The following is a 23,128-nucleotide window of genomic DNA, read 5'->3' on the forward strand; positions in this document are numbered from 1 at the left end:
GCCCATTGCAAATTGTCGTTTAATTTATTAAGCAGCGACTATGCCGGCTTTTAATATGAATATGTGTGCGAAACACTAATTACAGATACACCCACAGCACCGGGTATACAGTAATTAGAAAATAAGAACACATAGGCGTAAATATTGTGCCAGTTCGCGTCTCGCTTTCGTTGACATAAATTTGGCGCAACCCTGCGTATACGTAATGAGAAGAGGCGTCAGAGGCGGCGGATGCGGCGTAGGCAGCTCCCTCGCTCTCTCACAATTAGGCCTACTGACTGAACCGGCAGAACTATATAAGCCAAGCGCAGCTGGGCGAGGTCAAAAACTGGTTGGCCAGAAACTGGTTGACCCGACGCGACGCGACTATCACCTGGCCTGACCTGGCCTTTCCCAGCAGCGCATCCAAATTTATCGGCAACTTGAACTTGAAGATGTCGCCATGCCCATTTGCATTTCTAATGAATACGTCACCAGAACCCGACCCTCTGCCGAGAGCGGGGAGCTTTGTTTTCAGGCCAAGAGGGAATTAGCATACTTACATAATGGCCAGGTGCACCCCGTCGAGTGGCTGTGAAATATTTTTGTTCGAAAATTGAGCGGCTAACTCTTGCGACTCCACAGCCCGCTTAATTAATTCTCGCTTTTGAGTGGCGGAGAGTGGGTCACGCCATCCTAATGTGCTCCTGTTACGTTCTAAGTACATTTCATCAAGTAGCCCGAAACTCGAGACGAGTGTTGACAATAATTTGGATTTTTAGCATGCTCTCACTCGTGTTGTTAAATATTTTTGCAAGTAATTCCATCAGCTCGTTTGGAATTTGATTTTATGGCATGCTTGACTTTAACGAAGGGCGACTGGGCTCAGCGAGTGAAAGTGCTGGAACACAGGGCGTATACTTGATATGCTTTAAGAAGCGGCCTTGCCCGGGGCTGTCGTATTGGGTATTACCCCCTCTCTCTCCCTCTCTGGCCACCACTTCAGCTTCCACTAGCACCCAACACCGCCCCTTTATGCGCTGCACATGACAATGAGTTGGAGACGAAGTCGAGTCCTGGGCCACGTCGAAATATCGCCCATTGCCCGCACTTGTCACGTCCGAGTCAATGGGCATGGGTTCGGGACTCCAGGACTCCAGGACTCCAGGACTCTGGGTTGGGGGTTACGGCCGCATGGAGAGCGCGTTAAGTGATGCCGTGTTGTTCCGTTAAAAGTGACTTTAGCACGTGTGCCGTCCACGTCAGATCAGCATCAGAATCAGCATCCGCATCAGCATCGGCATCGGCATCAAAGGCAACGGCAAGCGAAAAGTAGGAAAACGGGGAAACTAGCAAACGATCTAATAACAATTCCTGGAACGTTCAAGTTTCTAGTTGATGCTGCGATGTTGCGTGGTTTAATCAATCAGCAAACTAGTTGCACGTGCCCAGGGGCCAAGGACGAGGAACGAGACGAGAACGAGGTGCAGGGAATGGGCACATTAGACAGAGCCTCGGCTTAGGAGCCGTAATTTATGAAGTTGGTCCGAGGCTTATTACTATTGGAAATTTCATAAATTATTAGAAAAGGTCGGTGGTTATCATGTTTGGCAAACATCGAATATGGGCCGTTGTACGTGAGCAGGTGACAGATCTATCAGACCCGCTGACATGCATATCCTGCAACGAATCCTCTTAAAACTGGGGGCTACCTTCTAAGCTCCGCACAGGTCGCATTTGTTTCGTGTTTTACCGCGCGTCACGTTTCAAATTTATTACACACAGAAATTCTTCAATTTGGCGTACGCAGGGCCTGTCAACTTGCCTCCATTTAGCTGATGGCTTGGGTTGGGTGATATCCAGGACGATTCTCTTACAGGTACGCCGAGCGGAACTATTTAATTATCTGTCCTCGATTCGCAGAACTGTATTGATTGGTTGATTGGAGAAGTACCAGCAGCAATAGCAGCGGCTGCATGACTTGGCTAAAATCATCTCTGTTTTCTGTTTTCGTTCCATTCGGTGGCTTAGATCTGGTCCTAATCTGGCATTAAGCCGCGTAGAACAAACAACCGCCGAATGTCACTTGGCAGTCTGATTGCGAAACAAATAAAAGAAGAAAAGGGCCAGGATACCGGGACACCAACAGAAGCGGGCTTTGGTGGAAAGGTGTCGTCGGCTGGTGAGCAGGATTTTGGCCAACAGCAGGCCGTGACTGACGCTTATCAATATTTGCACAGTAACGAGGCGAGAATTTTTTTGGCCGGCTTACTGGAAAGGCAAATAAGAAATTTCAAAGTAATCAAAAACTCATTGTGCTGCTGTCCTGCTCTACAACCAGCTGCTGTCTCTCTCTCTAGATGGATGCACAGAAGAAAAAAATGTTGACAGATATCTAATATGTATTTGACCAGCAAATAAAAAACTAGCTAAAAGGAAGCTAACTTCGGAAAGCCGAAATGTGTAATAGGATGAAAGTGAAATCAATCATAACTAAGCCAAAAATGCAGTAATATTTATTCGGAAACCTTTCCTATGCAGGGTTTTATTTGGTTAATAAATTTTTGACAATTTTTCTATATTTTTATATGATCTACAAATCAAATTTAAAAATCGACTAACTAAGACCTCAAAGCATTAATTTTAATTCATAACCACTCCAAGGTTAGTTTTTAGTAGTTTAATAAATCTGCATCATCAATTTTAAATATACAAAAATTCGTGTTTTTCTCAATTTTTTACAATTTTAACGATGTAACCCCTAATAAAATGTTCAAATTTTGGGAAAAAATTCATTTTTGCGGGGTATAGCTTAATCGATTCAGCTTTTAATGCTGGTCAAGAATATATATGATTTATAGGGTCGGAAACGACTCCTTCATATTGTTTTTGGCTTCTGATTATTATAATAATACCATTCTTTGATATTTAACTATATTTTTATATAAAAATTTGATCTACAAATCAAATTTAAAAATCTCATAACTAAGCCAAAAAGCCATTAATTTTAATTTGGAAATCACTCTTATCTTAGTTTTAAGTGGTTTAATAAATCTGCATACTTAATTTTAAATTTAAAAAAATTATGATTTTTATCAATTTTTGACAATTTGAACAATTTAACAACTTTAAAAATTTTTTAAATTTTGAAAAAAATAATTTTTTTTTCAGATATAGCTAGAACGACTCGGCTGTCGATACTGATCAAGAATATATATGATTTATAGGGTCGCAAATGACTTCTTCACTGCGTTTTAAGCTTCTGACTGAAATTATACTCTTGGCTGGGCATAAAAAAAAGAGAGGGCATAAAGAGTTTAATACCCTAAACTCATAAGACAATTTAAACTGGGGCTTAATTTTTAAGAGTAACACCTAGTTTTCACACCACTTTATGTAATATTTAAAGTTGAAACCAGAAATTTAGTTATATCAATTTTTGCAGTCCCAAACTAAAATATTACGTATACGCACTGGTGTAAATAATATTTGTTCATAACTAAGCCAAAAATCCACTAAATTCATTTCGAACAACTTTTCTGTGCTAGTTTTTGAAGGCCTATCAAATCTGTATACTAATTTATTAAATTTAATCAAATTAAAATTTTTTGTCAAATTTTAAAATTTTGAATATATTAGTCATTTTTTTGTCTTTCAAAACATGGATAGATCGACTATCGGCTCGAGTCGACTCGGGTATTGATGCTGATCAAGAATATATATAATTTGTAGGGCCGGAAATGACTCCTTCACACCGTAAAGAGCTTCTGACTGAAATAAAGTTAAAGTTATATTTGCAGTATTACATAAATTTACTCCCATTCTGGTTGGTTTTTCATCATATAATATATTTTTTCGTCCATAATTGTGTATTCTTTCCATTTTCAAGAGCATTTTTTTCCGTGTGTAAGCTATAATCTTGTTGGAAATTTTCTTTCTCTGCAGGATGTAGGTTTTTTGCCCCGGCAACTATATTTTTATGGCCATGCTTTGGTTATTGCAAATTGCAAAAGCAAAACGCCTTCGCACACATTGCCACTTAGCCCCGCATTCAATTGCCGTTAAGCGCGGCGGCAACAGCGGCAACCGCAGTAACAACAGCGACAATAATAACAACAATGAGCGGCTCCTAAACACGCCCGGGCCGAAGCCTGGGTTCGCCACGCCTCGCAAAGTTTTTTAAAGAAAATTTCTTTGAGCGACGTTCAAGACGTTTTTATGTTTATAGTGTCCGCCCCACCATTGACACTTGTTATGAGCAGAGACTGGATGGCATTTTGTACTCGGGATTCCGCATTTCGTGCCCGGCCCGCTTCGCTTTGTTCGCTCGCTTTCGTTCGCTTTTATATTTATTTATATGAAAAGTTTGGCTAGCAATTTGCGAGTACATAAAAGAAATTTGTTTTACGCTCTGCTATTTTGTAAAATTGCCACTTAAGCCTCAAGCGGAGCCCCACTTGCCACGCATTCTACGTGACGCCCGCGAGTTTAATAAGCAGTTAAAAATAAAAAAAAATGGAGGAAGGAGGAAAAGTGTTGCCCGCTTATAGGCGCGACAGCGGAAATTTCCGGTTGTCAGCTGCCAGATAAACGCTCCGAAATTTATTGCCAGCTCCGCGAATTGCAGCTGTGATTGTACGTACTCTCAGTGCTCTCGCTCTCCGCCAATGGCTGTCATTTGGGCCATGATGGGTCTCCGCTGGAGCCCGATAAGCGGCGTCTCCGCCAGATTGGCACATGGTAATGACTTTATTAATGCGCAGACAGGCGGCACCGCTGCAAGACATGATTAATGTCGCAGTTACTCGGGGGACTAATAATCATACACAGACATAGTCCTGGCCAGGATTCGTATGGGGTTCATCGTAAGCCACTCTCACTTGGCCCCCCCTCTCACTCTCTAGGTGAAGTGACCACGAGTAGTAGTGGCGTCGTTGTGGCGCGTTCAGCAAATATAAATTTATTGATCCAAGCAATTATCGTTAATTGGGTAAATAAACAATATTTCAACCACGTATGAAAGGACCCTCAGGTGAGTGGATGTCATTGTCCTGTCCGGATCCTTTCCAGGTGGCAAAAGGGAAGCGAAACGAAGAACAAAAACAGAAACAACAACACAAACACAAACACGGCGGCATCATTAAGTCCTGCCTGGCTTAAAGTTGTGCCAAGTGAAAAATCCAACCACGAGCTCAGTGTAAGTGGCACTAAATCAAAACTGTAACTGGAACGAGGCAGTGGAGCCACAGTGGGACAGCAGTGTGTCCTCGGGTTGTCTCGACTCTTCTCGAGTTACAGACACATTGATGTATTTTATGTGCGTGCCGGGCCGAACAAGACAAACTGAGACGTGAAGAGAAATTACAACTACAAGCTGGCGTAATTTATATGCAGACATGGCCGGCACATTGCAAGACACAGCAGAAGGAGCAACTAGAGCGGCAGGACTCGCCGCAGGGGCAGGAGAAACGCCCGGACATCGGACATCAACGGACCAGCCGGAAAAATCGAAACCAAAGGAGCTCTCTGCAATATTGTGTGGCAAAAGACTACACGGCAAGAAGCGATTTAAATTATTACCAAGAATTTGCATAGCCTTTGAATATGAATATGCAGGAATAATTTAAAATTTTATCTTGGACTTGAATCTTAAATTAAATATCGTGACTTTACATAGTGATTCGGCTAGATTTTTGATTGTTTAAGCCAACAAGTGTCTGAATCGACTACAAAATAGTAAAATGTTGCTTAAATATTAAACAGTTTAAATGTTGACCCCACAAAGTGTTTATTAAAAATGAATACAGTTTTTGTTAACATACATAAAAGACCATTAGGAAACACAGTTTAAAAAATGTGTACAATGTTGCTGTCAATATAAACAGCAATTTTTTTCTCACTTGTTGCAAGTCAAGAGAAAATTTAAATACATTTTCGGCCTAACAAAATTTCCAGAAATAATACAAGATACCTATCCAGAGAGTTCAATGACTTTTATTTGCTTAGACAAATATTTTTCTCCGTGCAAAAGCCAATGAGAATCTGAATCTGAATACGAATCCCAGTGCGAATGCGAGCAGGGACACGTGAATGCGGCATGAGAATGAGAGTATGAATGCCACTTGCTGCTCTTAATGCAATGCAAAACTTTGCGGTTGCTCAATTTAAAAAGTAAACAAAAAAAGCTATGGCATGAATTTTTATGATATGCAAATGTCCATCGACCCTCCAAGCCCCTCCGACCTCTGCCGCTTGACCGCACCCACTGCGGCCTCTGCCCCGAAAATATTTACTCTCGGAAATACTACATACATTTATTCGCGTGGGAGCATAAAAGTCAGCGAACAACCACAATTAAATGTTGATTAGACGCCACTGCAGAACGGGAATGGCTTTGGCCACGCCCCGAACGTCACTCGACCCGATATTTCATTTGCCCGCTGCGCATCATCAATTTGCGATGACAGTGAGCCTGCTCCACCTCCCCTCCTGAAATCAGGAGTCGCTTGAGTCCTACTCCCTGACATGTGGGCGGCACCCGCACAATCAAACGCCCACGCCCACATCACCAGGCGGAGTCCTTTGTTCGGGACCAAAGTTGCGGCGGTGCATAAAATAAAGACGCTGCGCGGCGGCACATAAAGATGTACTCTTAACGCCATCCTTAAATTGGTTTATTTTTCACACACCACACCACACACCACACTCCACCCACCGCACACACAACCCGCTCGATAAAACTCGCAATGGCGTATTTACTGCGAAACTGCTGGCACATTCAGATATGGATTGAATTTACAATTCAGAGCAGGTCATTGAAGAGCCAGCACCCCCTGTAAATGTTCACCAATAAAACCCGAAAAAGGGAATCTCTGTAAGTTTCAAATTAATTCTCTAAATTGAGCTTAAACATGAGAAGGGTACTTGTTGGTTATATTATTACCAGCTTTTTCAGCTGAGAAACCCCACGAATTTCTGGCATTTTCGTAGGTAATGCCCCTTAATAAATGCTTGCAGCAGCATCGAGTGTCCTTGCGGCTGTCCCGCTGCGTAGGTGGACAGCTTCTAATTGCCAAAATTTATGAAATGCAATTTTTAGCCAACCCAAAGTGCCAAGTCAGCTCGTATGCTCATATGCTGTTGCAAATATTTTGCGGGTACCTGGCTGTTTCCTCCCACAGGACACGTCAACAGCAGCAGCTGCCTGGCTGCAGTTTTAAATAATTAAAAGCCAAGTTGGGGGTTCTGGCAGGCGACTGTAACCTTGTAATCTCCGCCTACCGCCTGCCTGCCTGCCCACGCAACAACTCGAACAAAATCTCGACAAGGGAAACAAATGAATCTCATTTCCGACAAATTTGAGCCGGGCTAAAAGATTTCACCAGGCAGGCATCCAGCGCGACGAGAGAACTATGAAAATTGCTTAACTTAAGTCCGCTGACAACTTATTTGTAGCCGTCGCATTTGCTGGTTTACGGCAAAGCCGCAACTAATTACAACAAAATTGTCATTAGTTTCAACTTGTCGGCCGCACAACGGACAAAGTTTTTGTTCATGTTTTGCCACTTAGTCGCTGGCTTGGCTGGGCTTGGCTGCCTTCTTCATCCAGTTCGGTTTCCCGTCACACCCCGCCGCCGCCATTTTGCAGTCGTAATTTTTTTTGCGCGCTTCCGTTTCCGCTTGCCGTTACGCTTGCCATTGCCATCGACGCTAGTGTCTGCTCTTGGAACGTTGCCAGCGCCAACGACTTTTATTGCTGGAACGGAGCGGAATGGTTGGTCGGAGGATGCATTTATAGAGTCATTCAGGCTGCATCCTGCCACTGAATGGCCGCCCAGAGAGAGCCAGCTGGCAACAGTTGGCATTGACCACATTAGCGTGCCGGTTGACAAAGGAGCTATGCCCGCCAGCCAGCCAGGTGCAACAAGTTGTATTTTCACCTGCCGCCGCAACATGAAATTAATTTGCAAATTTCAATTACCTGTTTCTCGGCCAGATACTTGTATCTCGGGGCGAGTTTCAATTGTTTTGAGCAACATTTGACAACTTCAATTACCGCAGCCCCCGCTGGGAGCAGTTTATGAAATATAAAGTGTTTTCAAGCTACTCCTCCTCGATGGCTGCCAAAGGGTTTTTCCCGGAAAATATCGAACAATTTTTCACTTTTGCTCTTTTATCTGTCTGCAGCAGCAGCTGCAGCAGTGAGAATTCATCGCTTAAATTCGATTTTGGAGCACTCGGGCAGTCGCTTTAAAATGCGGAGTTCGCTCGATCAAGATGATTTATTTTGCAACGCAGAATTCCCCAAGTAAATGGCACGCAAAGTGCAGTTCAACTGGGGGACGCTTTATCAGCCCGCACAGCAAGGGCAGAGCTAACCAAAATAGTCTTAGAGACAGGCTCCGGCTCATGCAAAATCAGAGGAAAACTTTTTATGGCCAAAATGGAGCAAGGCCGTTGGAGTAGAGCAAGGGGGAGGTAGCCTTGTGCCTGCATAGGCGACATTTGGAAACTTTTATTTGAAGAGAGCTCGTCGCGCGTGTGAGCTTAAGACACTTTCAGCGCAATCCATCATTAGGACGATGGAGCAGCAGCTGCATCCTGCTGCCTGCATCCTACATCCTGTGGCAGCCAGCAACAAGCAACCAGCTCGATCCGCTTTCGCAGCGACAATATTTTTCAATTTTCCGCAGCAATCGAGCGAGCGTTGATAACAAACTAATGTTGAGTGCAGTTTAGTTGTTGCTGCTGTGGCTGACACAGACAGCAAACTCTGCTGAAAGCTGGTGCCGCCGAGCTTAAGCTTCTGAGAAATGAAAGTACCGGGCTATCGGTCCTTCATCGCGAGCTCCAGCTCAGGCTCATTTTTTTCCCCGCTCAGAACTGAATCGGGGAAACTCGCAGTGGAAGGCCTTATCAATGTAACTGCCATCAGCGAATTCGCATTTGCATTGCCAAGGAAACTACACTTGGAGGTCATAGCTTTTCTCAATATTTCTTAGCTCTTAAGATTCAATTAACCAATTTAAGATTAAGATGTGAAGTGCTTTAAAACCTGTCCCAATATGACATGTATCAATTCTCTGACTTAATTAAGTGTTATTTATTCGTTCACCCTGTGTAAAAGATTAATTTCTGAAGCAGTATTATGTATATTATTCAATTAAAGTCTCCTGCCAAATAGTCTGCATAACTTAATGTTTAAATGTGCGCATTAATTGCATTGCCCATTCAATGAAGTAAGTGCATTTCCACTTTCAGTACATGTGTTCGATTCACACACTTGGTTAATGTTATTTTAATTAAAAAGGAAATTCAAAATGAATATATACAAACATATATATGTACATATATGCTCGATACACGCATATAGCTGCCATTCAAGCGATTTAAAAACAGACTGTCCCAGCCTTTAACCGTTCGAAAACAATGAGCATGAAATGGCGAACGGGCTAGCTGACCACAAGCTCGTCATCATCGGTGGAGGAAGGGGAAACACTGGACAAGCCACGGAATTGCGTTGTTGTTACTTTTGTTACTCTTGATGGGATCCGGTGCCGGGCAAGTAGCAAAGCGTCGTGTTTATTAATGAGCTGGCAGCGCTCCATCTGCCACATGCAGCGCGTAGTCAGAGACGGAGCCAGAGCATCGTCCTGATTGTCCGCCCACGTCCTTATCCGGCCGTATTTAAATCAGTGGCCCGGGATAATCACAATCAAAATGTATGCAAATTGAGATGGGGAATGCGCTGGCAAGCTCGTAAAGCTCGAAACCATCCAATTTAACAGATTTTTCCGCCTGCACATTGCGGCGGTGGCCAGTTGATGGAGTGTCGGCAAGGATGCGCCTTGGAGACTCTGAGTTGAACAACTCATCCTCCGCCGTCATATGTGGAAATTAATTAACGGGAGTTAAGCTGGATGGAAAATTAATTGAGGCAACTTAATGTGCGGAATATTCGCAATTAAAATACCCATGAGGACAGGCGAACAGGTGCAATTGAAAGCAGCGATCAACTTCTGGGGAATAAATTATGTTAAACCCTGGTCACTATTAGGAACCGTCGACGCCTCATTACCGGAGGGGATTCACCACGACTTGTAGTAGTAGGAAGTAGTAGTAGTGGAAATCCCGGCCAACTGCACAAACACAGATAAAGTTTTAACGCGCCGAGAAGAGACGCGTTTGTTGGTCTTTGCCTTTCGACTGCACTTTAAGCACCGAAGTTCGTTAATGCGTGTACGTGAGCGTTGTTCAGAATCCGGATACCGGATTCCGTGTCCGGATGCCGGAGCCCGGCCAGCGGCCCATCAACTAGCATCTCTGGTCGGATTAGCAGTCAAAGTTCACGCTGAAGCAACAACAATAAACCCAGAGCCCCGCGCGGTATCTGTTTCCATTTGCGTTTCGGTGGGCCAAATGTCGGAAATCGCGTAATACTCGCTGCGAGTGCAACACAAACACACGATTCACCACACCTGAACACACAGCTCATTATTAATGTGCAAACTTCGATGGGCCCATCGCCTTACGTAACCCGTGCCCATGGTGGGAAGCATCATTGTTGCGTCCCAGCTAATGATAGCGGGGCAAAGGCGTCTGGCTGCCACTCCGGGGGGCAGCATTAATAAATTCCGCACGTACTGAGCCCTCCATATAAATCTGTTTCAAGCATATCCTTGAAAATTGCAATTGCAAAGCAGCAGTTGCCGCAGTGGTGCGAAAAAGAGGAACAGCCAAGGCAAGCCAGGAGACAGGCAGCTTGGCACACACACACACAGGACAAAAAAAAGTGGCAAGGCACCGTCGGAGGTGGAGGTAGTCCACCCTCCTACCCAAGTGGGATTTGACGTGGGGGTGGTCTTAGCTCCAAAGCCAGCACAAATACCTTCCAGGCAGCGAAGAAACAAAATGCGAACTTTGCATAGGCTTCCAGGCAACGACGAAGACGAGCCGACTCCGAGCTCCAGCTCGAGTACGAGTCCCTTTGGGGACCTGCCCCACGCAAAGAACTATTACAGCAACCACCTCCTCCTGCTGGATAAGGCAGCGGATAAAAAGGCCCTCGGAGGGGCAATGTTTTGTACTGGCAACAGCAACAGTTTGTGCTTCCCTTCCAGCGCCTGCGCACAATTCCCACCTCCGAGTCCTCCGAGCAGCAACAGGCTGTACAGCAGCAGACCCACAACAGCGGCAGCATATGGACTTGTGGGGGGAATAGCAATCGGAATAGCAATGCGGGCTATGCATTTTTATGGGCTAGACAAAAGCCCATCAGACCATCAACCCATCAGGCCATCAGGCCATCTGCAAGCTGGCCACTGGCCACTCATTGTCCCTGCGCCAATGGCCCTTTTCAGGCGATTCCCGGTCAGAGAGTAACGTAACTCACTGTTGGATAGTTGTCTAAGGGCACGCAGACTTAAATATAATGCTTTTAACACTTTTTAGTAACATTTATCCTTTAATAAGGGATGGAGTCTTCAAGATATTAACTTAGAAATGCACAATATGTAAGATATTTTATATTTGTTTATTTTTATACCTTTCAAAACATTTCCTGAACACTCATTTGGCAGATTTTCGATGTGCCATTTAAGATTATTTTCCTCTGTACTTTTTTAGCACTTGCATTAACTATTTAATATACAACTTAATACTCTGTATTTATTTTTAAAGATGAAGTGGTATCATTAGGATAACATATATGTATGTATATTACAAAGGTATTTTGGTTGGAAAGTATTGTAATTTAGTATTTAGTTCCTAAATAAAAGTCGGTGTAAGTCGATTCACTTCGATTTTTATTATTTTATTTATATGCGCGCACAACCAGCCTTGTCAGTAGAAAAAGGAAACAGTGATGATAGAACTTAATATCGATAACGATTTATAAAGTAGAGATCAGGCAGTGTGACCGCATTTGTAATGTTGGTTTTGATAACATATTCCAACACGCCCTCCTCAAAATTAACATTACAAGTTTTTTATAAGTACTGGTGCGCATTCTGGGAGTTACAATAAAATGATTCAGCATTTGCTGCATGGATTGGGGAAAACCCAGAAAAACCCAATCAAATCATTGTATAAGATATGGTAAATTATAAAATTCTTACTTCAGTAAACAATAAACTACATTTTGGTACTATTTCATTTGGTTAAGTTAGATTAAATCATATATGTAGGATTTCCTAAAAATTAGTTTTCTTGAATTTAAATTAGTCCCATTTTGCTTCTTAGGGTGTTGAATCTTCCGATAGCCAGCGGCTTTGTAAGGATGTCAGCGAGTTGATTTTCTGTGGATATATACTCAATAGAAACAATATTATTCTCGACCTGTTCTCGGGAAAAATGATATTTTATATCAATGTGCTTTGATCTTTTATGGCATGATGGATTATTAACAATACTTATGCAACCTTGATTATCCTCAAAAATGGTTATAGGTCTTTCTAATTTTATGTAAACGCTTTCTAGAAGACTCTTCAACCATAAGGCTTCTCTTACAGCTTCAAACAAAGCCATATATTCAGCTTCAGTTGACGAAGCAGCTACTGAACTCTGCCTTTTTGTATTCCAACAGATTAAGTTGGAATCAAACATTTTAAAAATGTAACCTGTTGTACTCTTTCTATCGATTTCATTACCGCCCCAATCAGAATCAACATAACCTGTAAATATGTTTTCGAATGCTATATTTTTCTTGAATACTAATTTCATATCAATGCTACCTTTAAGATATCTTAAAATTCTCTTTAGGGATTGCCATAACTCAGAATTATATTTATTTGTGTAACGACTTAAAATATTTACTGCAGTAGCAATGTCTGGTCGTGTACATAACATAACATACATTAGGCAACCAATTAAATTGCGACAAGGTGCATCATAATTCTCCTCAGAATTCAATAATTCATAATTAAGTTTAATTGGGAGCGGTGTACTGACTGCTTTACAATCTTCCATTTTAAATTTATTTAAAATCTTTTTAATATATGCTGATTGACTCAAATATATTTCTTTTTCACAGAATTCTATCCTCATTCCAATAAAATACTTTATTTGTCCCATATCAGTCATTCGGAATTTGTTCATTAAATATGCTTTAAAACTATTCATCCTCTCTATATCTAATGTGGCTATCACCAAGTCATCTACATATAGTAGTACATAGATGTTATTATTGATATCTTTCTTATCTAAAATATATATACAGCGCTCAACAGGTGAATTTACAAATCCACATTCTTTTAGAGATTTCTCAAATACTTCAAACCAGCATCTCGCTGCTTGCTTAAGTCCATATATTGCTTTATTTAATTTACATACTTTATCTTTGACACATGCTACTCCTTCAGGAATTTTCATGTAAATTTCTTCTTTCAGTGTTCCATTTAAGAAAGCAGTTTTTACATCCATGTGATGTATGTTCAAGCCATGTTGAGTTGATATTGACATTATGAAACGAAAACTTGAAATTCGGGCAACTGGTGCAAATGTTTCTTCATAATCTATTTGATATTTTTGCATAAACCCACGTGCAACTAATCTTGCCTTATACTTTACAGGGTTTCCAAATTCATCGCATTTTAAAGTAAATACCCTTTTACTGTCAACAATATTTTTGTTTTCAGGTCTTTTAACAATGCACCATGTATTATTCAATTCATGGGCATTTAGTTCTACATTAATAGCTTCTTCCCAGGCACGCTTATCACTTCTACTTCGAATTTCATCGAATGTGCTTGGAATATCACTAAAAATGCTGTGAGCATTTAATATACATTTATTAAGATCTGTTTCATCTTCATTATAGGATATTTTTGGCAAGTTCTTTAATCTATTACTTCGTCTAGTGGAAACTTCAACAAGTTGTTCTACGACATCAGTATCAATATGATTTTCTTGTTTTGATTTTGATTCCGTACTTTCATTCCGGATAAAATCGCTGTATTTCTCCTTACTCTCATTCAGGACAATTGATTGGTCATTTTCCTTACTATCATTCAGGAATTTCAATTTATTTGAGTTTTCCTTACTCTCATTCAGAACCTTCGTATAGTCGTCTTCCTTACTATCATTCGGGAAGTTTAATTTGTTTGATTTCTCCCTACTATCATTCAGGACATCTGTATGGTTATCTTCCTTACTATCATTCGGGAAGTTTGATTGACTTGATTTATCCTTACTCTCATTCAGGACATCTGTATCATCATCTTCCTTACTATCATTCGGGAAGTTAAATTGACCATATTGCTTACTCTCATTCAGCAATTCAATATCGTTCAGAACAGCTATAGAATTTATCATGTTTGTTTCGTCAATTATTACATCTCTTGCAATAATAAACTTTTCATTATTTAAATCCCATAATTTAAAACCATTTGGTTCATAACCAACTAGTATTGCTTTAAATGATTTTTCATCAAATTTTCTCTTTCTGTTTTTATTATGAACGTAAACTGTTGACCCAAAAATCCTAAGATTTTTTAAACTTGGCTTTCTATCATGCCACATCTCATATGGAGTTTTTTCAAAATTACCAAGTGCTCTAGTTGGAATTCTGTTCGTTAGATATGTGGCTGTTAGCACAGCTTCACCCCAGAAGGTTTTATCTAATTTTGCACCATTTACCATAGCACGCGCTTTTTCTGTGAGAGTCCTTATCATCCTCTCCGAAACTCCATTTAACTGCGGTGTATATGGTACAGTTAGATGGTAACTAATCCCTCTCTGGACACAAAATTCCCGCATATCTGTTGACAAATATTCCCTTCCATTGTCTATGTATAAATTTACAACCTTTAGATTAAAATGCGCCTCACTTTTTGCAACGAAATCTTTAAACATGTTAAATACATCAGATTTATGCTTAATTAAATAAGTTACACAATAATGTGTAAATTGATCTACAAAAATTACAAAATAATTCTTGTCATCAATTGAAGTAGGTGTGATGGGACCACACACATCTGAATGCATTACGAAAAGTGCTCTTTTAATATAATTTTTATTTTTTTGTTTTGCAAAAGGTAATCTAGCTTGCTTTCCATTAAGACAAGCTTCGCATATCTCTGTAATAGGTAGAACCTTGTCTAAAAGTTTATTATCATTAAAGAAATTCTTTCTTTTTATATCTAACAATTTCCCTTCACTTATATGACCTAGCCTTTCATGCCATAATTGATCTGTATTTTTGTTTTCCATATTTAATGTAAATGCTGCAAACTTAATAATAGGTATATTGTACATACCGGTATTCTCAGCAACTAACAACCCATTTTTGGATATTTTCATTCCGTTTTTGTTAAATTCCACTGTCATCCCAGCCTCTTGGAGGCGCTTCACCGAAATTAAGTTGTCAGGAACTTCTGGGCAATAGAGGACATCTTCCAGTGTTATTTGTCGTCCATTATACAGACGCACTATTCCACGCCTTGTTGCATAAACAAATTCTCCTTGCTTTGCCACCGCAATCTTAATGGGAGGCTCCAATTGGATTGAATCCATGAAAAGGTTTTTGTCATTTACAATATGATCACTGGCACCAGAATCCAATATGAAGCTGACATTCTTATCGGAATTTGTCAGATTCTGATTTGCACGTTTAAGCATAAATGCAAAACCAGGCTGAGTTGTCGCGACTTTTGCTTGTTTTTCATTTTCTTTATTTTTATTTGAATTTATTCGTTTATAACTGTAGCAGTCCTTCTTAACGTGTCCCTCTTTTCCACAGTAGTGGCACTTAATATTTGTTTTCTTAAATTGTTTACGTCCAGTATTATTTATCCCTTTCTTGTAATTATTTTTAAACGGTCCACTTCTAACATTCTTTCCGTTAAAGGAACTAACTGTATTCATTATCTTTCTACTAGTATCATTAGAATCATTCTTAATTTTAATTTCATGATCTAACAATCTGTGTTTCACAAATGCTAATGTCAAATTTTCTACAGCCAATGTTTCAATGGCAGTGATTACTCCGTTATATGATGATGGCAAAGTCAGCAATAAATGCGATACTTTACCCATTTCATCAATTCGAGATCCTGCGGCCATTAATTCATTGACAATTTCATCGAATATTATAAAGTGATTTGAAAGTGTCATCTCACTTTTAAGTTTAAGAGATAATAATTTTTTTTGAAGCGACAATTGCGATGCAAGACTTTTTCTCTCATAGGTATCATCCAAATTCTTAAATATTTCTCGCGCAGTTTTGTCGCTTGTCGCAAAATTCAAAAAAGAGTCACTTAAATGTTGAATTATTGTGCTTTTTGCACGTCTTTCTGCCTTTAACCAATCATCATCAATTTCATGCGGTAATTCCCCATCTAAAACTTTTAAGACCTCTAGCTCTTCCAGGAGTGCTCTTACTCGAAATTTCCATATCCCATACTTTTGCCCATCAAACGGTTTTATATTATTCTTTGTCTTATCCATATTTTCTTTTTAAATTTGTATGTATGACTTGTAAATGTGAACTACGAAAATGAAGTATGTATTTGTGTATTTGTGAATTTCATAAGAACCACTCTATTTCATCAGATTTCAAAGAACTTTAAAATGAAGTATGTATATGTGTATGTGTGAATTTCACAAGACCAATTCTATTGCATCCGATTTAGAAGAACTGAAAAAAAAATTAAGTATGTATATGTATGTGTATGTGTGAATTTCACAAGAACTATTATATTCTTCAGATTATTTATATCTAATAATATTATTATATTTCACAAAACTTTTATATTTCACCAAGAATACTATATTTCACAAGACCTATAGAACCGTCTCTGTGTATGTGTGAGTTTCACAAGAATCAAATTAATATATTAAGTTTTCTTCACTTTCTCTTCAATAATATGTTTTAGTGAGGGCTGGGCCCATAACCTATTGTAATTTAGTATTTAGTTCCTAAATAAAAGTCGGTGTAAGTCGATTCACTTTGATTTTTATTATTTTATTTATATGCGCGCACAACCAGCCTTGTCAGTAGAAAAAGGAAACAGTGATGATAGAACTTAATATCGATAACGATTTATAAAGTAGAGATCAGGCAGTGTGACCGCATTTGTAATGTTGGTTTTGATAACATATTCCAACAGAAAGAAACCCGATGAAAAAGGGTAAAGAATGTATAGAACTTGATTAATTCAACCGTTTGAAAGAATATTTCATAAGCCTATTTTATATTTATTGAAGAGTTATCTTATTAGTGAAACGTTTTATTTCCCTATCTCTTCTTAAAGCCTTTTTTTTAACTTTCTTCCATATACAATTTAATGCACTTTCTTTCATATGATATATCCTTAAGACTCCTGTTATGTCTTAAAAAATAAACTAATCGATAGAATAGAATATAAAAGGATATTTTTCTTTATGCTCCCTTAGGTTTCCAGCCAGCAAGGATTTTCTATTATCGCACTCCATAGATACTTTATTGTCTGTCGGAGCCTGTGCATTCTTACCCAATGCTACCGATAAAGTGCTTGATAAATGAATCAGCCAAGTTAAGCGCAACGCAGGCGGCAGCGGCGGCGCTTAGTAAACTCGACTAAACTTTCGAATAAAACGGCATATTATGCACCAGCACAGAGTGTCCTCCGTCTTTTGTGTGCTCCATCGACTCGGATCCTCCCTTGCCCTGGGATTCCTGTAGCAGCTGCTGTGCTTATTTAAAATTTATGAAAACGCATCATCTGCACAGCACGTTCCATTATTTGCCAGATAACTCAGCACCGAGCGGCGACGGCGGCAAATAGCACGCGGAGCACGCGCCCAAGGACGAGGTCCTCACCTGGCCACCACCTGCCCACCATCACATCTGCCCATCTGCCCATCTGCCCATCTGCCCATGTGAGCTTATGCGTACAAGTGTGAGGATGAGTGTGTGTACTACAAACAAACAGTGGACATTTTTCAGGAGGTAGCAAGGAACCAGCAGCTAGCTAGAAAGCAACAGCAGCATCCTTGCAGGATTTATGTGCGTAATGTGAAAAATTTCAAGCAGCAAATGCTGTAAATTCATGTGGCACCCACTCACTCGCCCATGTGAGAGCGTGTCCAAGGATATTTGTGTTTAACCAAGCATAATCCTATTAAATGTGACAGGGGACGACAATTGGCTGGATTTTTGGCCACGACAGAGCAGAACAGCCAGAAGCTCGTTCCCTGCATTGTCGGGACCACTGGAGTGTATTAAAATATGACAAACTGTTTTTGTTTTCTGCTGGAGCCACGTAAACAACGTAGTAATGCCTCTGTGCCACCCACGGAAATGAGATTTTGATTAATGCGCATTGCATTGGTTGCCTGCTGGTGGGGATTCCCCTTGGTCCTTTCGTCTGGCTCATCCTGCTGGTGATGCTGCTGGTGCATTAGCGTCAGCGCTGCACATGAAGGACCGGCTGACTGCCTGGCCACCGAAATGCAAATGCAGTTGTGGGATACACTCAGAAAATAGATAAATCTTAACGAATTGAGATACTTGGTATTTTGGAATCTTTTTATGGGTTCATTTGTTTGTATTTTATTAACATAAAGTACCAAGTACCATTCTGTTGGATTTAAATACTTACTTATACGTACTTATTTAATTTCACTTGATAAAAAATAAACCTGATTCTGTTTAAAATAAATCGCATTTCCCTTAATTATTTTTCACGGGAAATTCTCAAAGTCAAGGCGCTTTCTGTTCAAGTGCAGATTAGCGCGAAAAAGGCGGCGGGCGGTCAAGGGCACCGACAAGGGACTTTTGCATTCATTTGTCTTCCTCAGGCGCCTGCCAGGCGCAGCAACATTGCACTTGCACATGCAACATGCAACATGCAGCACGCATCGCGCCATCTACGTCTACATTGGTGGGAGTAGGACCAGGAATAGGAGTAGGAGCTACAGCAGCAGGAGCAGGAGCATTCAGCAGGGCTTAATTCAATTGGTGGGCATGAAATATTTAAGATGCTGACGCAAGTGCATACCGATGTAAGTATCTCATATTCTGCGCACTCTAAATCGTATTATGCACAGTGCAGCAGGCAGGGAACGTGAGCGACAGAGCAGAGCCTGGCGATTCCTGGGAAAACTGGATGCTCTTGCTCCTGCTGCTTTCCACCTCTTGCTGAGCGAATTCTAACGATTTTCACATTAGCAGGCGGACCTGGCACACCGCTGGCAGCTGTCTATCCATCCGACTACCTCAACGGAAGACGTTTGTTGTGCGTCCTAGTTGCAGAACTGGCTCTCGTCCTGTATCCTTCGCTATCTGCCATCGTCCTGCGTGGCAGCCTCTTCCGCTCCGTCACAGGAACATGTATGCTTGTGCTATGCTTCTTGTTCAATGCGAAGCATACATAGATAAATGTACTACCATTCCCGGGTCCTGGCTTTAACAATATTTCACAAAATGCCAGCGTTATGCAATCCAAATATCAATTATGTGTGCCGGTATATGGGAATGTACCTGTAATAGTAGAAGTCCCTTACCTGACGGCCATATTTATAGGATTTTTTGCCGTGTGCTGTGGCTTGGGGGAATTCAGGATTTCTCCATTGCCATTTTGCTGTACATTTTAAACCGGCCAAAAATAGCTGCTGCCAGGGCTGTTTATAGATATGGATTATTTCCAGCAGAGTCGGAGCCACTTTAGGTAATTACAGACCCTCGGGCGACATTATGACAGAAAAAAAGCTGCCTCGCTAAATTAAAGACTCTTTCGAGAATAAAATTGCGGTCTTGTTTTTAATAAAAATGCATACAATTTATTTATTTTTCATTCGCATCTCAGTGTTGGCGAATTTACACACTAAATATCATAGGTAGGTATTACATAAAATTGCTTGTAAATATATATTTTTACATTTGTATAAAAGTGGAAACTGAAATCGCCCGAGGACATTTGTCATAGTTGTGCTTATGCATTGTGTTACATATACTAAGGATTACAACTGGACGCACTTACACACTCTAACTACATTATTTACGATTATTTGATTTATGTTCTCCGCTCGCTCGCTCGTTCGCTCTATTCGTTTCGGTTCGAATCGGGTTTAGTTTCCGGGGTTTGCTTATGGCTAAAACTAGGGAGAATAGCCCCAAAATGCGGGCAGTCGGAATGCTTAGAGTTGGTTCAAGGTTTTCGGATGGATCATCGTGAATACTTCGGCTCGGTATTGCCTTTGCATTTTGCATTTTGCTTCTACTTTTTGTGCTAGAACATAAAACGTAAATTTAATTTGCGGAAATTAAGCGAAGCCCTTTCGGAAAAAAACAGGATGATGGAGAAAAACCAGATGCTTTATGCAAATGATAGTTAAATGCAAACAAAGTGAAATTATTTAATTCAATTAAATAAGATTTTTGTTTTTTTGTTCCTTCTCTCGTTCGTTTTCTCGTTTTTGTTTTCGTTTGTTAATTTAAATTCCGATGGGTTTGGGTGGCGATTTGTGCTTTGTGGTTGCTGCTCAACATTAAATTTACAGCTACTGTTGTCCCATCTCGATTGGTTTTTAATTTGCAATGAAAATATTTTGTTTTAATGCGCAGACACACTTTCATGATTAGTAACAAATGGGTTTTGTAAATGCTGGGGGACAAACGTTATTTGCACAATTAATTACAAAATATCATCAATGCATATATGCGAATATCATACATATGTATATATAATTAGTGGCTATATTAAAGGACCTTCTGATATGTGTGTGCGTGTTAGGGTTTCGCCTGCTTTGCTTGAATCACATACCCACCACACGGCGTATACGCAATGTCGCTGCTCTATCCTACTTCCTGCCAGCTGCTGCCTACTTCTTTTTCCCCTTACGCTTGTTCTTGCTGCGGTTATTGTTGCTGCTGCTGCTGCTGTTGCTGCTGCGGTTGCCACCCTGCTTGCTGGTCTCCGCTGGCCGGGGTATGCCACTGGTCACAATATTGGACACTGTCCGTGTGGTGGTCACCACACTGCTGCTCGGCTCATTGTCCGCCGCACTCACAGCCTCCGTGGTGGTGGTGGTCGTCGTAATGGTCTCACCCTGCTGCCGGTCAAAGATCTGGCGCTCCGCCTCCCCCCCGCTCAGCAGCCGATTGAATATAGCCTCCCCGGATTCGCCCTTGTGATTCTTTTTCTTTTGCTTCTTAACCACCTCGGTGACGGTGACCACGGCGGAGCTGTCGCTGGCAGCGGGCAGCGTGTAGGTGCGCTGCGTCTCCACCACGGTGCTGCCATCGACGCCGAGCAAATCCTCGACAGACTTGCGCAGCTGCTTTGAGATCTCGGCCAGGGCTCGCTGCTCGGCCTGCAGTTGGGCCAGGGTTTCGGCACCGCAAGAAGGTGCTGCTTCTGGCTCCAGTTTGGAGTCCTTTTCAGATTCCCTAGGGTCTTGTGGTTGCTCCTCGTCTTCCTCTGCCTGCTGCTGGATGGCCGTGTATGTTTGCGACTTTTGCAGCTTGCTGCCCGCGGCCAGCGTGTTGAGATTCTCGATCACCTGGGCGCCCTGCACATAGGTGACATTCAGTTGCTCCGCAGCATTGTCTTCCTCGTCGGAGTCGTCGCTGTCCTCGTCGGAGGAGTCACTGCTCTCCTCCTCCTCCTCGTCATCGTCCTCTTCATCCTCGTCGGACAACTGGCCAGCCAATTTAGCAATGATTGTGTTGCGGTTGCTGTCCTTTATCAGCTCCTCGAGCAGCTGCTGATTGCCGTTCTTGGCATCGTCCTGCTCATTAGATGCGCGGCTCGTGACCGTGGCCCCGCCAAAGTCAACCACATCGTCAATGGCATCGCCGTAGGCGCTCTCCTCGTCGTCCCGCTCATCGTCCCGCGCATCACCATAGGCACTGCTACCCTCCTCCTCTTCGTCATCCTCCTCGAGGCTCTTCTGCAAATTCAATTTGACGCGCTCGTTTTCCAGCAGCTCCTCGAGCACGGTTTTCATTTTCGCATTTAATGACAGCTCAGTCCTGCCACTGCCGGCGGCGTCAGGCAAAACGAAGGTTTCGCTACGGAACACGGCCACAGCGCCACCCTGCTCGAAGTCGTCCTCGTCGTGGTCAAAGGGCGCACCGCCGCTCACATGGATGGTGCGCGCACTGCCATCGCCTCCGATAACAGGATTTAGAACCTCAACAATGGTCGTCTCCTTGGCCAGGGTTTGGTGGAGCGAAAGGGGCGTGGGCTTGATGCGAACCTTACCGGAGGACACACTCTCGATGGACGAGGGGCCGTAGGCATCGGAGTCGTGTCGCAGGAACAGCTTCTCGTTGTTTGCCTGCACGGTCACAATGGAGGCGGTATCCTCTTCCTCCTCATCGTCCTCGTCAAAGTCATCTTCCTCATCCTGGAAGTCGTCTTCATCATCGTCTCCAAAATCACCCACCTCGAGTTGCAGTTCCAGCGGCGGCTGCGTGTCGTCTAGGGTGCCCTCCTCCGGTTCGGGCACCTGAAGCTCCAAGGAAATGATGCGCTCCTTGCAGGTCTCCACCTAAGTGTAGATGAGGCATGGATACGTTGTGCATTCGGTTTGCCAGCACACTAACTACTAATGGAAGCAACGGAAAAAGCAACGGAAGGCGCAGGCAGCCACACCCAGAGATGTGTGTAAATGCTAACACCTTATAGCTAATTTATACAGCGGTAAATGGAAAATGAACAGCTTGCCAGGTGAGTTGATGTAAGTAAGAGCCAGGACCAAAAAGGAGTGAGTACAGGATGCTACGCTATGGGCCACACAAACAGGTGTTAGAGAACTTGTCGTTAGTAATTACAAGATGGGTGAACGTGCAAGAAACTTTAAGGGTTCGACTTGATCTGATCACGACCTGGGCGAAAATTTTGAGGCGCCCGGACCGTCACGCACCCGGGCAGCCTTGTCGTATACGTGATATGAGGCAAATTGACAAACGACAGAAAGGAAAATTGCCTGCATTCTCATCAGGCAAAAGGCGGATAAAGGAGTCCCGGGCAGGAAGATAAGCTGAAACTAAACTGCAGCTGCTGCTGCTGCTGACAGGCAACGCTCCATGCAATCCGAGAACAGAGAAGCAGCTCCAGCTCCTGCGGCCTCCTGCGGCGCTTTCAATGCTCAACGGGGTCAGCCTCCGGCCAGGATGAGGCTTTTGCTTTTGCAAAGCCGAGTTTTTGCTCTCGAATTACCAGAA

At 42.0% G+C, this 23,128-nt stretch overlaps 1 protein-coding gene and 1 long non-coding RNA gene across 45 annotated transcripts in view; both read right to left on the reverse strand.

The window, feature by feature from the left end:
• Positions 1 to 11,766: 11,766 nt before the first annotated feature.
• On the reverse strand, positions 11,767 to 16,995 carry LOC147642553 (uncharacterized). The gene is made up of 2 exons (XR_015273230.1): positions 15,234 to 16,995; positions 11,767 to 12,275 (listed from the first exon to the last, which is right to left on the reverse strand). It is a non-coding gene; the product is annotated as an uncharacterized LOC147642553 (long non-coding RNA).
• Positions 16,996 to 19,714: 2,719 nt separating this feature from the next.
• scrib (scribble planar cell polarity protein) overlaps positions 19,715 to 23,128 on the reverse strand; it is a 61,603-nt gene continuing 58,189 nt past the window's right edge. For 23 of the 44 annotated variants that reach the window (XM_020955356.2, XM_020955352.2, XM_086840302.1 and 20 more), the window contains one exon: positions 19,715 to 22,452. In XM_020955356.2, coding sequence (XP_020811015.2) covers positions 20,779 to 22,452 — 1,674 coding nt within the window. In that variant the 3' untranslated portion in view covers positions 19,715 to 20,778. The remainder of the gene's footprint in view (positions 22,453 to 23,128) is intronic. The other 21 variants (XM_086840314.1, XM_086840312.1, XM_086840313.1 and 18 more) reach the window with 3 other exon arrangements.

The sequence above is a fragment of the Drosophila serrata genome, unplaced genomic scaffold (genome assembly GCF_035046125.1).
Source record: "Drosophila serrata isolate PLE 108 unplaced genomic scaffold, ASM3504612v1 contig_382, whole genome shotgun sequence".
Taxonomy (NCBI): Eukaryota; Metazoa; Arthropoda; class Insecta; order Diptera; family Drosophilidae; genus Drosophila; species Drosophila serrata.